Here is a 14,705-nt window from a genome sequence, read left to right on the forward strand (position 1 = left end):
TACAGGAAAGGGTGGGGTATATATAGGCCCCAAACAGGTTTGAATTTGGAGCTCAAAGATGTCATCTCTCGGATTTTCGGGGTCCTGGCGGTACTACCATCAGACTGGGCGGTACGATCGCCTGACAGAGCTCGGAGACCGAGCTCTGGCGGTGCCACCGCCGGCCAGGAAATCTGGGTCCGAATGGGCTGATCCATTCGGCCCAATTTGGGTCTGTCAAGGACCCAATTGCCCCCAGATTAAGTTAATGGGATCACCTCCCATTCCTAGCTTAATCTACATGCTAACTACGATATTTCTTAAGATATTTACTGCAACTTGCTCTGGTGCGTCAATCCCTTCTTCCGGCGAGCTTCCAGCAAACTTCCGGTGAACATCTGACGAACCCTCGGTGATGATCCGGTGGACTTCCGGCCAACTCCTGGACTTGCGACGATCCACTTAGCGAGTTCCAACGAGCTTCTTTGGCAAGCTATTAGACTTCTCGAATTTGTTCCCGTAAAACCTTCGACGACCGTCTGGACTTCTGTCGAACTCTCGAACCCCCAACATGATCATGGTCTTGACTCCGACGCAACTCCTGCTGTATGTCTTACTTCCATTGTAGTTAATCCTGTACACTTATCTCAACATATGGATTAGATAACAAATGATGATTGACTTCATCATCAAAATTCGAGATTCAACAATTTTAATATTTGAGTTTCTAAATATGTCAATAAACTATTTTAAAAAAATGGTCCACAAAAATGAATTTCTTGTATACAATATCTTGATTTTGATTGAATCTTAAAATAATAATATCGATCTCAAGAAATAATCTAGATATTATAAAATTTTTAAAAAAATTAATTTACAATCATATGGACCACTATAACAATTTTTTTTAATTTAGATTGATTTTTTAGAATTTTATATATATATTTTTTTCATGTTTGTTGATATTTTTTAAGGATTCAACTTAGTTTGGTTTTCCTATTTTCTTTAGTTTTTCTCATTTTCACTAAAATGTAACGGTTTCCTTTTCCATGGTATATTTTGTTATAACAATTTTCAAATTCAATGTTTGTCTCAATGTGGTGAAGGATTTAAACATCAATTATTTGTTATATAAAAATATTTTGAGTGAGAAAATTATTTTATCATATATAAATAACTATTAAATAATAAAAAAAAGATAGTATTTTCTTACATGGCATCTTTTTTGGGATTCAATCAAACAGACAGACAAAGAAAGAAATCATGTAAAAAGCTAGAAGAAAAAAACTAAAAAAGAAGAAAAATAATAATAATAATAATAAATGAAGTTGAACCTGACACTAGACATGTTTCCTTGACTATTGTGCTAAATCAACTTCCAATCCATCTAATATTAAACCATTATTAAATTGATGGTTTACAAATTACTATTTTGAGCGAGAAAATAATTACTTTGCTGTCGTTGTTCGAGAATTTTCTAGACTCGGGACGCTGCAAGGAAAAAGTCAAAATTAAATTCGTCCCAGATTAATTTGAACCGGACGTCAGCAAATTGGGCCGACTGGCGGTCGTCGAACGGCCAAAGAGAGAGAAGTCTCCTCGGCGGCACAGCCGGAGATCGTGCGGGCCGTGGAGAAGGATGGACACGACCTCGCGCATGTCCACGATCCTTCCGACACCTCTTCGGTAAGCTTCGCCTGCCTTCCTTCGTCTCCTCAAGACCTTGTTTTGTGCATATCAGGGAGCCAGAATGTCGTCGATTCAATGTTCCTACGTACGTGCAATCATAATTTAGGGCAAATTGTCTTCTCATGCGTTCTGCATACGCCGGATTTTGGGTGTGCTCCTTCCAATTCAGCTATGTATTCATTTACAAGTTCTGCTCATAATACATCTCCTGCAAGCCACCAATCATCTTCGGTTGAGATATTTGTTTTCTGGTTCTCTGTTCTCAAAGCTCATTCGGCAAAACCCATCTTGGTGTTGCTAGTTCATCGCAAACTTTAAGTCAATACAACAAGGCCTAGAAAAAGGTGTTAGTCGTCTCTAGCGGTGTGTAGGTTAAAGCTATCTTGCATGAGAAAAGACAATTACTAAGGTCGCTGTTGATAAGGTCATATTTAATGCCACATTGATTAGAAAGTTCAAGAGAGTTTGGAGAATCAATGGCTAGCAGATTGTAGTCATTTCAATGGCTTAAAGAGTTTGTACCAGTGAAAGCAAGAGCTTTGACAAGATCATATTTAATCTTTTATTGGTCGAGTAACTAGAGAATCTAATGTGGTCTTGATAAAGAATCAAATGTCCATTCAAAACGGATAATTTCTTGCAACACCCACTCAGATGTATCTTCTTTTATGCTTAAAACTCCATGAAGTTTGATGCTTAACGATAATTTGGAGAAGTGAGATGATAATTTCCTTAATATTTCAAAGTCTGGATACAGTTTCAAGTAGTTACCGGTGTCAAATCAGCAAAATCTCAAGCTTTAAGATTCTAAAGGAGCATGTTTAAACTTGGATAATTCAGTACAAATGTTGCATGAGGATAGGATTTGGACAAGCATACAAGTGCCCGGTTCTTCAAGATTTCAAGGTGCATAGAATAGTCAAATAATTGAGATATAATAATCATGCTAATGTTAATAATTGGACTTGCAGCAGGGATGAAGACAATATGCTAAGGCCATGCCAGGTTTTGACAGCCATCAAACAGCTGATTTACCTATGCCTTGTGGCACCACAAGCCACACTTGCTAGCAAAAATCCGTCTGTAAGATCTTCAAGGAGAGAAAATAGGTTAGTTTGTTTTGTTGCAAACTCGGATTTTTTTTTTACTACATTTAATTTTCTAAACCCTGCATGAAAATGGTGCCCTGATCTTGGTTTTCCTTTTTCAAAACTAAAGTCTCTTTCAAGTACAAAAAAGAAAAAGCGCTTTATGTAGTAGTTTATTTATAGATTAATTCATGTTGCTCAACAAATAACTTCGAGAGTTTGTTGACTTCATGAAGAACTTGTTGACTTTTACAGACTCTAAAAATTAGCTGGATTCGAGCCTGGTCAGCTGGCATTTTTAGTGCTGACATATCCGGTAGTTCAGGTTGTGTGTGTTGCTTGCAGGAGCTGCATCATGGAGTGGTGCAATGAAAAGCCTGAATGTCATCTCTCCTGTACTCCCATTACTCATTCAAATTTAGTTTGTATATATCATGCTGATTCTGAACATGATATAGTCAAATCTCGAGTACTATTGAATTGGGGGAATATAAATTTTGATTTTGTATGGCAATGGAATTGGAAGAAGATAACAGTGGAGACCAATCACCAGGTGAGAGAAGCCACTCACCACTTCAAAGTAATTGTATTTCAAGGATATTCAAACATGAGCAAGATTACTGATGGCTCTCATGTCTATTTTGTAGCTCTAATCAAATTGACAAGATCGCGCCATTTGAAGAATGAACATCTTCATCATATACATAAAATATGGATCTAGTCACATGTACCATAAAAGAATCAGTATTTCAAACATTACAAGACTCTTTGATCAAAGGTAATTTCCGCTCCCTTTTCATATAAGCTATCTTGATTTTTTCTGTAACATTACCATGACTTATGTTTCAAAAAAACCGGTATAGATAATTTTGAGCATTTTATTTATTTTCTTTTATTATTTTCATTTGCCTAATATAAATATGAGGACCGATAGTAGACATGCCCAAATGAAGAGATGGCTAAACAAGTATCACTTTCTAACATGTCCATGATTAAAAAAAAAAAAATGATACTTGTTGTGTCAATTGTTATGTCAATCATTACTAGTTTTCTTTGGTTTGTAGCTCAACTCAGGTGCAACTATCGTAGAATCATGATTTGCTAATGCATCTAGAGATTTAGTATGATGCATTATGCATGATGTAGGCATAATTTTTTTTGTCTAGTATTTCATTTTATTACATTAAAAATGTGATAATAGAGGTCCACCATGCTCTACAACATCCTTCATGTCAAAGGTCCCCTCCATGTTTTAGGTGGTTTAATGCCAACCATTTAGAAAGCATCACCTCTTAAAATTCTCTTTTTCTTGCTTTAATGATTGAGCATTTTCTTTTGCTGGGAGAATTGGAAAATGGAGATATTACAGCCATGTTTTCTCTAACCATTAAAACAACTCGGTTGAGAAATAATGTTCTGTACGACCCATCATTCGAGACTTCAAGATAGTTGACCACAGAAATGAAAGATTAAATTGACTTGGCACAATTATTACTCGAAGGAGAAAGGACTAATCATGTTGGTTCCCAGATCAGAGTGCATCAACAGGTAAGAGGACTTGTACTAGTTTAGATGGTTAGCATGGTCCACTTGAAATAGTATAATAGTATCTACAGGACTGGTTTATGTACCAATTCAATAGTATAAGACTGCATCAATTGCATCACCTGAAGCATTTACAAGATTTCTTTTTTAGTTCTTCTGAGTTATAGTGGAAGAAGAGTTGTATAAGATATTCTCAGAAGGTGAAACATGCAAATGGAGCATACACAACAATAAGAACATTTGTATACTGACCTTTTTCTGGACTCCACAGTGGCTGAGACCTCTTATTTTTTATTCTTGAAACATCACAAATGTTACAAATATTTCTTTAGAAATTTTATATGGTTTAAAAAGGAAAAGAATGTTCAATCCGAGCTTGGTTGATTATGGCATGGTGATCACACTAACAATACCATAATTTTGAGAACCTTTCATTATTTACATCTAATTATTGAATACACCCATACATGTAAAATAAGGAAAGCAAGAAGCCAATCACATTATTTTCAGTACATCTATTTTCTCTCTAGAAGATAGTGTTAGAGACATGTGACAATCATTTGATCCCGCTTGGCTTAAAAGAACAAAAAAATAATAAAATAAAGATCAAATAGATGATGAGACTGTCATCATAAACACCATACAACCAGTGACAGCAAGTGCAAGACATTTCTCCATGTCTTTTATTCATGATCATTTATCCAATTATTCTCTGACCAAAAATCCCAAAAAAAAAAAAAAGTTGGAATAGGTGTTTAAAAGGAGATTCTCAGATCTAACTATAGACAATAAGGGTGGGGAATAATTTTTGGCATTTTTTTAAAGGACCATGCCAATTCATCAACTCTTTGTTGTCTTCCAACCCCATCTTTAGGCCTCATCAGAATCTACCCTTTTTGGTGTTGAGTCAAGTCTACCACACTCACATAGGTCCCTACTAATATGCTCTGGAATCTACATGTTCTCTTTTAAGCACCCCCACAAAAGCACCTAATTTTTCTTTCTTTTTGAGACATTGCCATATCCAGCCCAACACTTACTGTTGCATTCCCTTCTGGCCTCCAACTTTGGTTTGCCTCCGTTGATCCATCCTTTTGTGCTTTTCCTTCGTGTGGTAAGGTCATTTCAAATGTCTTGTTCATGCTTCAACACCTTTCAACTGGTCTTTCTTTTCCCCCTTTTTACAAGGAACTATAATTAGCTTTGGGTCAGAAGCATTTAAGTTAATGCCTCAGAAAAGTTGACACTCTTTCTACATAACAAAAAGGATTTTGGTTGCACACCTCACTTTGTTAAGGAATCCCCCCACGCCCCCCTTTGCAAGAGCTACTCTTATGATTTATTCATGAACTAAAATTTCATAAATTGATGCATATTATCTCTCCTCTATCTTTTGTTACAATTTCCTTTGTAATTCTTTGGATTTTAAATGTTCCCACTTAAAAGGGAAAAAAAAGGTTTCATTCTACAAATTAAAGCATAACAAAAAAAGTATGATCAATGACCCAAATGTTTAACTCGTGAGGTTTTGACTGCTTTTCCAAATGAATTGTCACTTCTATTTTCTATTTAAAAATAAAATAAAACATAATATAAGCTTTAAATATATTAATTTTGATGAATCTTGATAGATCGATCAATAAGGTACCTCAATCATTGTTCGAGTCGAGAAAATAATTTTCCTTAAACATGCATTGTTAAGATAATCTGTACACACACACACACACACATATATATATATATATATATATATATAGTTTAGTAATTTCTATAATAGTTTTTTGGAAATTATTTTTATTATGGGAAAAAAGGCCTAATATAAGAAGGGTTGTGGCCATGCAACGTGGCATTCGTCGACTCAAGTCATAAATGGTTTGTTGACGCTGTTGTGAGATCCAAGCACGCCACAATTAATCCAAGGCCCGGTAGACTAATGGGGAACCAAGGACGTGTAGAACCTGTGAGCGGGACCCACGCGCGGGGTGGAAGAACGCTTCGCCGTGCTGGGTGTGCTGGTGGGTCGGTGTGTGGCGGGCTGACTCGGTGACCGCGGAAAATAACTCGCTGGCTACTGTACGAGTCGCCCGGCGGTGTTACAGGTGGCGTTTGAAATATAATGAAGGGGTGGCGTTATCGATAATAATTTGGTAATCCGTGGGCATTTGTGTAAGAAGATAATGACATTAAGTGTGTATATATTCATTTATTGGTTCTTTTCTTTATTTAGAGAAACAGGGGAAGAGAGAGAGAGAGAGAGGGCAGGGCAGGACAGGGCAGGGAGGGGCAGAGTGAGGTTGCATGCTGGTGGTCATGGCAGTTGGAGGTACTTCTTCCCTCTCTCCCTTCCTGAGAAAATGATCGAAGAAGACCAACGATGAGGAGGATTAGATGCTTGCTTATTCTGTGCTGTGAAGTGGAGGTGGTGCAGGCAGCAGAGAAGGAAGAGGTTGTGTGCGAGGGGGAGATAGAGAGAGAAATGCTTCCTTGCAAAGAAAGGTGGTTCATTTCTTGGCTCCGCCGCTCTTGGACCTATTCTTTCTCCTCCCGTCGTTCCCTTTGGTCGTCTTTCTTCTTTCTTGGGGTTTGGGATGTTCGGGCGAAAAGAGGCTCGTTTGTTGGTTCTGCATGTGGTGGTTTGAGGAGGTTTTGGTTCTTGTTGTGTCGCCCTTTTCGACTTTGGGTTGGACGAGCTTGGCTTCTTGAGATCTCTTGGTTCTTATGTTGGGGCGCATGTGTTAGGGATTGGGATGTGATCCCACGGTAGAAGGTGACTAGATTTGGCAGTGTTTGGTCTCATAATACCGATTGTTTCTGGGAAATTTATGGTTTCTTGGTCTTGTCTAGTTTGTTCCCGTGATTACTCGTTTATGATCTGTTATAGGAACAATTTGAGGTTTGTTTTCTGGATCCTTGATTTAATTGCTTAGACTGTTCGTTGTTTTATGGTACTTTCTTGTCCGAAAAGAAAAGAAAGAAAACAAATAGTTTAAGCGGCATCTTTGCGACGATTTTCTGTGTCAGACTTGAATTCTTGGTGGCCTGGCCTTTTAATAACTTATTTCGAAAGAAAGGATTTTGCACGACGGTGTAGCGCTGTTTCACTGTACTGAAGTGAATGACGGTGCAATGACCTCACTGGAAATCAAGACCTTTCTCTTGCTGTTTGATAATAATAATAATAATAATAATAATAATAATAATAATAATAATAATAATAAAAAGATTCCAATTTGATAAAGGTAGTTCGCACTTGATGTTGTCAGAATCTGTTCATTAGTTGTTCTTTATATTAAGTTTGCAGCAAATAGAATCTTGCTGGTCATGAAATTAACTGGGGCCACTAGTCTGTTGGAGACATTGAAGCCAGGTAGCTATAATCTCTTCTTAATTGAGTCCTTCATTTAAGAGTGTTTGAGTATCAAACTTCATCATTATGATAAAATTAAATGTGTAAGATGTATGGTATTTGTTTGATGACATCATTTTGGTTGATGAAAGTAAGAATATGTGTATAGAAATCTAGAAACACAAAATAGAAATTAGGATTTTAGGCTAGGTGAATATATGAATGACTCTTTTAATTTAAATAGAAACTGAAGTAATATAACTATTATAGATGGTCAAGATTATTTAGAATATCTTGATATTCATCAACAAGAAAGAGAGACTGATGAATCTCATTAATTATGTGGTAGAGTTAATATAAAGAGCATATTCAAAGTCTTATGTGGTTGCAGATTTACCTTTTGATTTCAAAAACAAGGTAACAAGATACATATATCTATTTCATTCGTAAAATTTAGTAGTTAAGAAACAACATATTCAAAAATTTAAACTGGCAAATTTTTTATATTTAGACGGATGGTTGGTGTAGGAGAGAGAATAATAAATGATTTTATTTAGTGAAAAATTAGGGGTAGTACTACTACTAATCAAGTACAACATGCGAGAAAATCTTCTACCGTGGTGAAGGCATTTCTGAAGAAAACTTCTAAATGTCCCATAAGATCAGGTCAGTTAATTTAGATTACAGGCACCAAGAAAGAGAGAGGACCAAAGAAGAAAAGTTCATGTGAGTTAACTTTATTTTAGAGTTTCTACCAAGACATCCAAAAATTTATTGATCCTATGATTTAAATTTTCCCTCCAAGTATAATAGCTTGTTTCTTATTTCAATATTTATTCTCTATATCTTCCTAAATTTTCTGTTTAAAACAAGCATAATTACCAAAAAACTTGTCCAAACCACATATAGTTCATGTCCAAGTAGACTTGAAATATATGTGGCTATCTTTGTTTTAAATTTTTATTCAGTTATAAATTACTTTTATTTCATTGTAACAATCTCCAACACTGATACATTATGACAAAGGCAAGACTGCGGAGGTGCAAAGCTAAAGTGAAATTGAATTTTTTTTTACATCTGTCAAAATCTATAAATATATGATGGCCCTTGAGTTATCTTGGGATAGATATCACCTCAACATAACTAAAAGATGGGAAATGCTCCGTTTACATGATGCCAAGCAATTCAGGAATACTTATTGTCACTCTTTGCTTTTAAAGATAGGCAATAGACTTTACCTTGAAGCCCTTTAGTTTGGTTAAACTTTGGGAGACTTCGGACCGTAGATGTGAAATGTTAAAAGACTTTTCCTACCTATTATTTTTCCATATTATACATCATCATAACTACCAAACCTTTTTTTTTCCTTTTTTATCAGGTTGACTGCATGAAATGTTTGGTTGACAATCTGGCATTAATTATTTAAAACCAGAGAATGGCTGTTTTGAAATAGATTTTTTTGTAATGTATTTTATTAGATAAGTTTTTCACTATGCTTCTTTTTTTACTGATTATTCAAGTTAAAATATTATCTGTGACCAACAAGATGTAGTAGCTAAGTAAACCTTTAAAGTTTAAAGGTCCATCAGTTACTGTCTATTGTTCTCATTCACATGGTTCTAATAGTTGAATTCTGTGGTTTGCATCATCTGTAGTCTGATTTTATGTGCAACTATCTACCCTTTTAATGCATTGGTCGTGATAACTTGTTCTCTTATGGATACAGCCTGATGTAACAATCCAAAACTGATGCAGAATTGAAGCATCTTGTTATTAAGATATTCTAACAAAGTTTAGAGGATATTTGGTCTATTCGACACCCAGTTGGTTATAGAATCATCTGTCTTGGTGGAACTCAGGCAGCTCAACCAATCGAAGTTCCTCATATTCCCAGTTTAGAAAATCATCTCTCTTGGTGTAGCTCAAGTAACCTGAATATGGACATCATGGCAGAAAATGGTAATCAGTTAAAGCATCTAGGCCATCAAATGCACAACCAAAACTCACCGTCTACTCAGTCAACTGGTCAACCCCATCAAGAAGTATCAGAAACAAGTGATTGCAACAACCATGAGCAACATATTTCATCACAATCTGGTATAGATCAGATTGGCATCTTGTATTTCATACTATACTTCTCTTTCAACATGCCATTTCACTGTATTTCATTGAAGTCAGCATTTTCTCCTTTTCTCATGCATTTTTTCCAGCAAGTATCTAGATGCTCTTAGACAGCCCCATTCTCGTGTTATAATTATGCAGACCGACAGTTTTCTTGTAGTATAGTTACTTCAAACATATATGCAAACTTTTTCCTGGAGGATGTTCAGACGTTTCACATGAAAGATTCCACATGCTTATTCTGATAGATAAAATTTCAAGTAGGAACTAACTGCAAATTTAGAGGGGTTCAAATAGTAAGTTCAATATAAATAAGTTTGCAAACTTTTACAATCTTTTTCTGCTCGGTAGAGATTCCACATGCTTATTCTGCTTTGTTAAAATTGAAACAGGGACGAACTGCATGAGTATCCTGATTAAATTTTGATACAAGCAAATAATTTAGGTCACTGTTGTTTCTGTTTTGTCTCTTCTTCTTTTCAGTGTGGTATTAAAACAACTTAAGGGGAACATGATAACTTCTTTTGGCTTCCCCTCATCATCATAAAATATTGGAAGCATTTCTGTGGTTCTGAAACGTCTTGTTTAGATTCCTTTACATAACATGTAGATAATTAATGACATAAATCATGCTACACAGACTTTATGTTGGGGTTTTCATCATACATTGATAGGGTGCTATAGATTTATTACGTGAAGGTGCCTGTACTTGTAGTTCTTTTAGTTGGTAACAATTTTCAGTGTCCATGTTTTCCAAGCCTGCATATACTTTTCTTTTTGCGATTTTAGGTGACTTCCTTAACATGTAGTGTTGATGATCTGATGCAATTGTTCTTTCCTTAGGCATAAATAATACACCAAAAAAGCCAGTTGAATGTCATATGAAGGCAGTTCTATCACTAGGGGCTTCAGAAGCTACCTATGCACCTCCAAAACTTGATTGTAGCCAGCCTTTTGTAAGTTTTATGGTTTCAGACTTTAAGGTGACATTGATTACTTTAAGCACTGGGGTAGCAGCATGGTTATTTAATTTATTTTCTATTGTGTAGATCTGATACGTCTTCTGAAATTCCTGTGGCAGGCTTGTATATCATATCCATATGCTGATATATACTATGGAGGCATCCCGGCAGTATATGGACCACATGCTATAGTAGGTGCTCCTGGGTGTATTCTTGCAATTTCTAAGTTGGTTGACAAAGTGTTACTGCTTTGTTTCTGCTAATTAAGTAAATAAGTGCAACTATTTTGCCTTTTCCAAGCAAGTAATTTACTGCTTGGTTTCTGCTAATTAAGTAAATTAGTGCAACTACTTGGCCTTTTTCAAGCGCCTTGGACAAGCAAAACAGAAAGTAGAAAATAGAAAAAGAAAAAATGAAACAAACAGAGAAAATAAAGATCTTTCACTTTAATTTGAGAGTACTTTTCTTCTGTGAGATCTGTGTTGTTATAGTTTTTCAATTATGTAATGTTGTTTAGTTATCAAAGAGCAGAATATCATGTTGTATTTAATTAATTGTCAAAGTTTGGGAAACCTTTTTGAGAGTCTGTAATTTTGATTCTGAGGAAACCTTTTTGATAGTCTGAAATTTTGATTCTGAAAGGTAAATTCAAACATACATCATCTAATCAATTCAAGTGTATTTAGATTGAAACTAAAAATTGAATGTAAGTTTTTCTGCCATGAATAGTAGAATGAAGTTTGCCTGAATCTTCTGAATCTCTTACCTATCTATAAAGATGCAATCTTCTTCATATTTTAATGTGGATTTACTAAGTAAAAACAGTGGAAAGAGTTCTCTGTGCATATTGATCATAACAAACAGCCTTTAAATAAAGTTTCTGAATTTTGTCTTAGGCATAAAAATATATTAGAATCTAAGCAAAAAAATTCATTTGCAAAAGAATCACTTTTAAACACTTGGTTTGGTTAGCTTTGACTGAATTGGAGAAACAAATTGGTTAAATCTGAAACTGTATAAATCACCTTGAGGTATACATAATGACTTCACATGTTTAGTTAGTGTTTTGGCAAGGAAAAGCTTGATTGAAGTAATGGACCTAACGGGACACTGATCATGAAAAACTCTTACCTCTTTGTTATAGTAATTGTCCATCTGTGGTTTAATTTTCTTGGTGTACGACTTTGCTACTCATGTTAATGTCCTTTTGTGTGGGTTTAAAGAAATACACTAGCTAATGTATAGTTATTTTGACTTATCATCAGTTATGTTACATCAATGTATTGTCTTCAATCGCTAAAAGAGTCAATGTTTGGCTGCCCATGCTTTCAGTTTGTGGGTAATACTTGAATGAAAAGTATTTTGTATTAGCTTACTAATATATTGTTTATGATTTTGATTTTATAGTTTATCTATTTTTGATTTTCATATATTGTTTATGATGTCTCTTTAATGTTTTTGATAATCAGTAGTTCAATATTTTGCTTATACTGTGTGATGCTTGTGTCAACATTTCCAAATCAACTTTAGATATTAGTCAACATGGGACAACATCATAATCATGCCTTCATTTCCTTGTATTTGGAATTGACAGTAGTTTGAGCCCAGAAACCCTTCGATTCGTGTACTCTTGGAGTCTGTTTGAAGTGAATCAATGTCGTCAATCGTTGTGTTGTTTGGGACTCCCAATTTGGTAATTTTATTTCCATCTTTCTCAAGTACCTTAAGGAGATGGTTTTCCAAGTTATAATTTCTGTTCAGCCTGCAATAGATTTGCTTTTTTTTCCTACTTATATCATGAAAACACTTTTGCATTCCTAGCCTTCTTTTTTCCTTGATTTTTTCTAAATTACCAAGTTGATTGATTGAGAATTGTGAAATTCTTCGGCTTTCTGCTTTTCTTCAAGTAAGCAAACCAAAAGTTTAGTATGATCCACCATCTTGTAATACTGTGTGCTACTTTATCGAAGATTTACCCTCTTCTAATAGCTGTATTGTGCTACTTTATTTTAGATTCACCCCCAAATGGCTGGAGTAGCATCCTATGCTCGAGTACCTTTGCCTACTGAACCTGCTGCTGAAGAACCCATTTATGTGAATGCAAAACAATACAGTGCAATCCTCAGAAGGAGGCAATTTCGTGCAAGGTTGGAGGCTCAAAACAAACTTATGAAATCTCGAAAGGTACAATCCTATTATAATATCTGTGCTTGTTTTTTATCCTTTCAGGTTTAAATGGTGAGGCCTGTGTAGCAATCTTCTAGACGTATGGTGATAGAAGTTTCTACTTTCTAGTAGCTTACCAACAATATGGACCAACAGCTCCTAAAAATTGCTTTTTGTTCAGGATTCCACCTTGCTGCATTTTGTGTTCCAAATTCAGTCTAAAGCAAATTTTCAGCGTTAGTTCTCTTTTTCAGTTTCTAATCATATGCATAACTGGTACATGAATTTTGCAGACTACTAGTATCTAAATTTTTCATAAAATATTTGCTTTCTCTTACTGTTCCTCGTTCTTGACCGTTATTGGAAATAGAGTGTTTAAGCAGTATCATGACCTTGTAGCTTATATTATTCATTAACATGTTAATGCATGTGGAATACTTATCCATCTGTTGTTTCTCTTGTTGTTTTGTCATGCATGCATGCATGCCTGGGTCCATTGGATGCTTGTCTTTGCTTATTGAATGAAGAACCTGTTCCTTTCTTTCATGGCGTTTTTAGTATGGAAATTTAGATCATGTAAAATATCAAGATGTATATAGTCAGTTGATACTGTACTCTCTAACGACTGATCTGCAAGCTCGAACTTGTAATCTATCTTGTTCTGTACATTTACAGCCATACCTTCACGAGTCTCGACATCTTCACGCGATGAAACGGGCAAGAGGATCAGGGGGACGTTTCCTTAACACGAAACAGCAGCAGCAGCAGGAGGATGCTCCGCCTTCTGCCATCATGGTGTGCCAGGATGCCCCGGCTTCTAAATCCTTATCCGGTGGTCGTCCTACTGGCTCGTCTGCCACATTAACCACCTCCAACACGATGATGGCTTCGACCAGCGGAAGCAGGACAGTGCAGCAGGATCAGTTCGGCTTTTCTTCATCCAAGTACCGCCCTCATGCTGCGGTGTCTGTTCAAGGTGGCTGCAGCAAAATGCAAAATGGCTCCGAGCATCGAGTCCCTCCGACGAGGTAAACCACGGAACAACCCATCATATCGTGTTTCACTGCGTTTGTTGCTTCCCTGGCAATTCATCCTTGGCTTACTGTGTTTGGACCAAAAATGGTTTGTTCCGTGTGGGATGAACTATGTTTGCTTCTTGGATAATCGTCGTCCTGGATGTGTATGGTTACAGAAGCTGAACCCACTTCGATTTAAACCTTCATGTTGGTTCGTGTTGGTTGTGTACGCTTGAAGTCGCTGAGGATAGACTGATATTGTTCATGTAGTAAAATTTCGATAAAACGAGATGGAAAAAATTAGAAAAAAGAAATATGTTTATTAACTTGTGAGGATGTCCCTTTGTTACAGAAAATGTGTTTTTATTTGAATTATATATATATTATATTAATTTGTTAGTGACGTGACCGAGTTAGTGGCAATAAACACAATGATGCGGCAATACTGTCCGATCCCACTCTTAATATAAATACTAATAACAATCATGGTTGTACCGTTGGTCGGTTCTTCTGTTGGCCCGTGGTTAGGCCCATTTGCTCAGTCTTCACCGTATACCGGCATTTCTATTGGATGGAATTGTGGGGCAGTCCTCTCGTATCCCATCTCGGGCATCGTCGTGCAAGGAATGGGTTTGGAAGCGAGCAGAAAAGTGTTTCGCTCGTCTTAAATGTGGCTGACGGTGAAACGGGGCCGATCGTTTCCCTCGCTTGCGCTCCGCACGGCCGGCACACGTGCGGAGAGCACGTGCTGTATTCCCGGTCCTCCCCACTCGACATTCCCACTATCGCCTCG

The 14,705-nt window shown here is 36.3% G+C and overlaps 2 protein-coding genes across 4 annotated transcripts; both read left to right on the forward strand.

The window, feature by feature from the left end:
• Window positions 1–1,540: 1,540 nt before the first annotated feature.
• Window positions 1,541–4,534, forward strand: LOC135618388 (uncharacterized). Of its 3 annotated transcripts, none has more exons than XR_010488991.1 (4): window positions 1,541–1,665; window positions 2,643–2,777; window positions 3,012–3,309; window positions 3,404–4,534. XR_010488991.1 is itself a non-coding variant. In XM_065119271.1 (4 exons), the coding sequence occupies exons 1-4, from the start codon at window positions 1,619–1,621 to the stop codon at window positions 3,407–3,409; spliced, it is 399 nt and encodes a 132-aa protein (XP_064975343.1). In that variant the 5' UTR covers window positions 1,555–1,618; the 3' UTR covers window positions 3,410–4,534. The 3 variants fall into 3 exon arrangements, 1 of the variants encoding a protein (XP_064975343.1); XR_010488990.1 differs by having other exon boundaries at window positions 1,549–1,665; window positions 2,640–2,777; XM_065119271.1 differs by having other exon boundaries at window positions 1,555–1,665; window positions 2,640–2,777; window positions 3,102–3,309.
• A 1,994-nt stretch (window positions 4,535–6,528) lies between these two features.
• On the forward strand, window positions 6,529–14,238 carry LOC103994777 (nuclear transcription factor Y subunit A-6). Its single transcript, XM_009415212.3, has 6 exons — window positions 6,529–6,797; window positions 9,374–9,744; window positions 10,612–10,724; window positions 10,850–10,921; window positions 12,744–12,914; window positions 13,572–14,238. The coding sequence occupies exons 2-6, from the start codon at window positions 9,585–9,587 to the stop codon at window positions 13,926–13,928; spliced, it is 873 nt and encodes a 290-aa protein (XP_009413487.2). The 5' UTR covers window positions 6,529–6,797; window positions 9,374–9,584; the 3' UTR covers window positions 13,929–14,238.
• Window positions 14,239–14,705: the final 467 nt, after the last annotated feature.

The sequence above is a fragment of the Musa acuminata genome, chromosome BXJ2-8, assembly GCF_036884655.1.
Source record: "Musa acuminata AAA Group cultivar baxijiao chromosome BXJ2-8, Cavendish_Baxijiao_AAA, whole genome shotgun sequence".
NCBI classification, from domain to species: domain Eukaryota; kingdom Viridiplantae; phylum Streptophyta; class Magnoliopsida; order Zingiberales; family Musaceae; genus Musa; species Musa acuminata.

Coding starts and splice junctions, on each gene's coding strand:
- LOC135618388 (XM_065119271.1), top strand. CDS start 1,619: ATGGACACGACCTCGCGCATGTCCACGATCCTTCCGACACCTCTTCG. Junction 1,666..2,639: donor ATCCTTCCGACACCTCTTCG/GTAAGCTTCGCC, acceptor TTGGACTTGCAG/CAGGGATGAAGACAATATGC. Junction 2,778..3,101: donor TCTTCAAGGAGAGAAAATAG/GTTAGTTTGTTT, acceptor TGTTGCTTGCAG/GAGCTGCATCATGGAGTGGT.
- LOC103994777 (XM_009415212.3), top strand. CDS start 9,585: ATGGACATCATGGCAGAAAATGGTAATCAGTTAAAGCATCTAGGCCAT. Junction 10,725..10,849: donor TTGATTGTAGCCAGCCTTTT/GTAAGTTTTATG, acceptor TTCCTGTGGCAG/GCTTGTATATCATATCCATA. Junction 10,922..12,743: donor TATATGGACCACATGCTATA/GTAGGTGCTCCT, acceptor ACTTTATTTTAG/ATTCACCCCCAAATGGCTGG.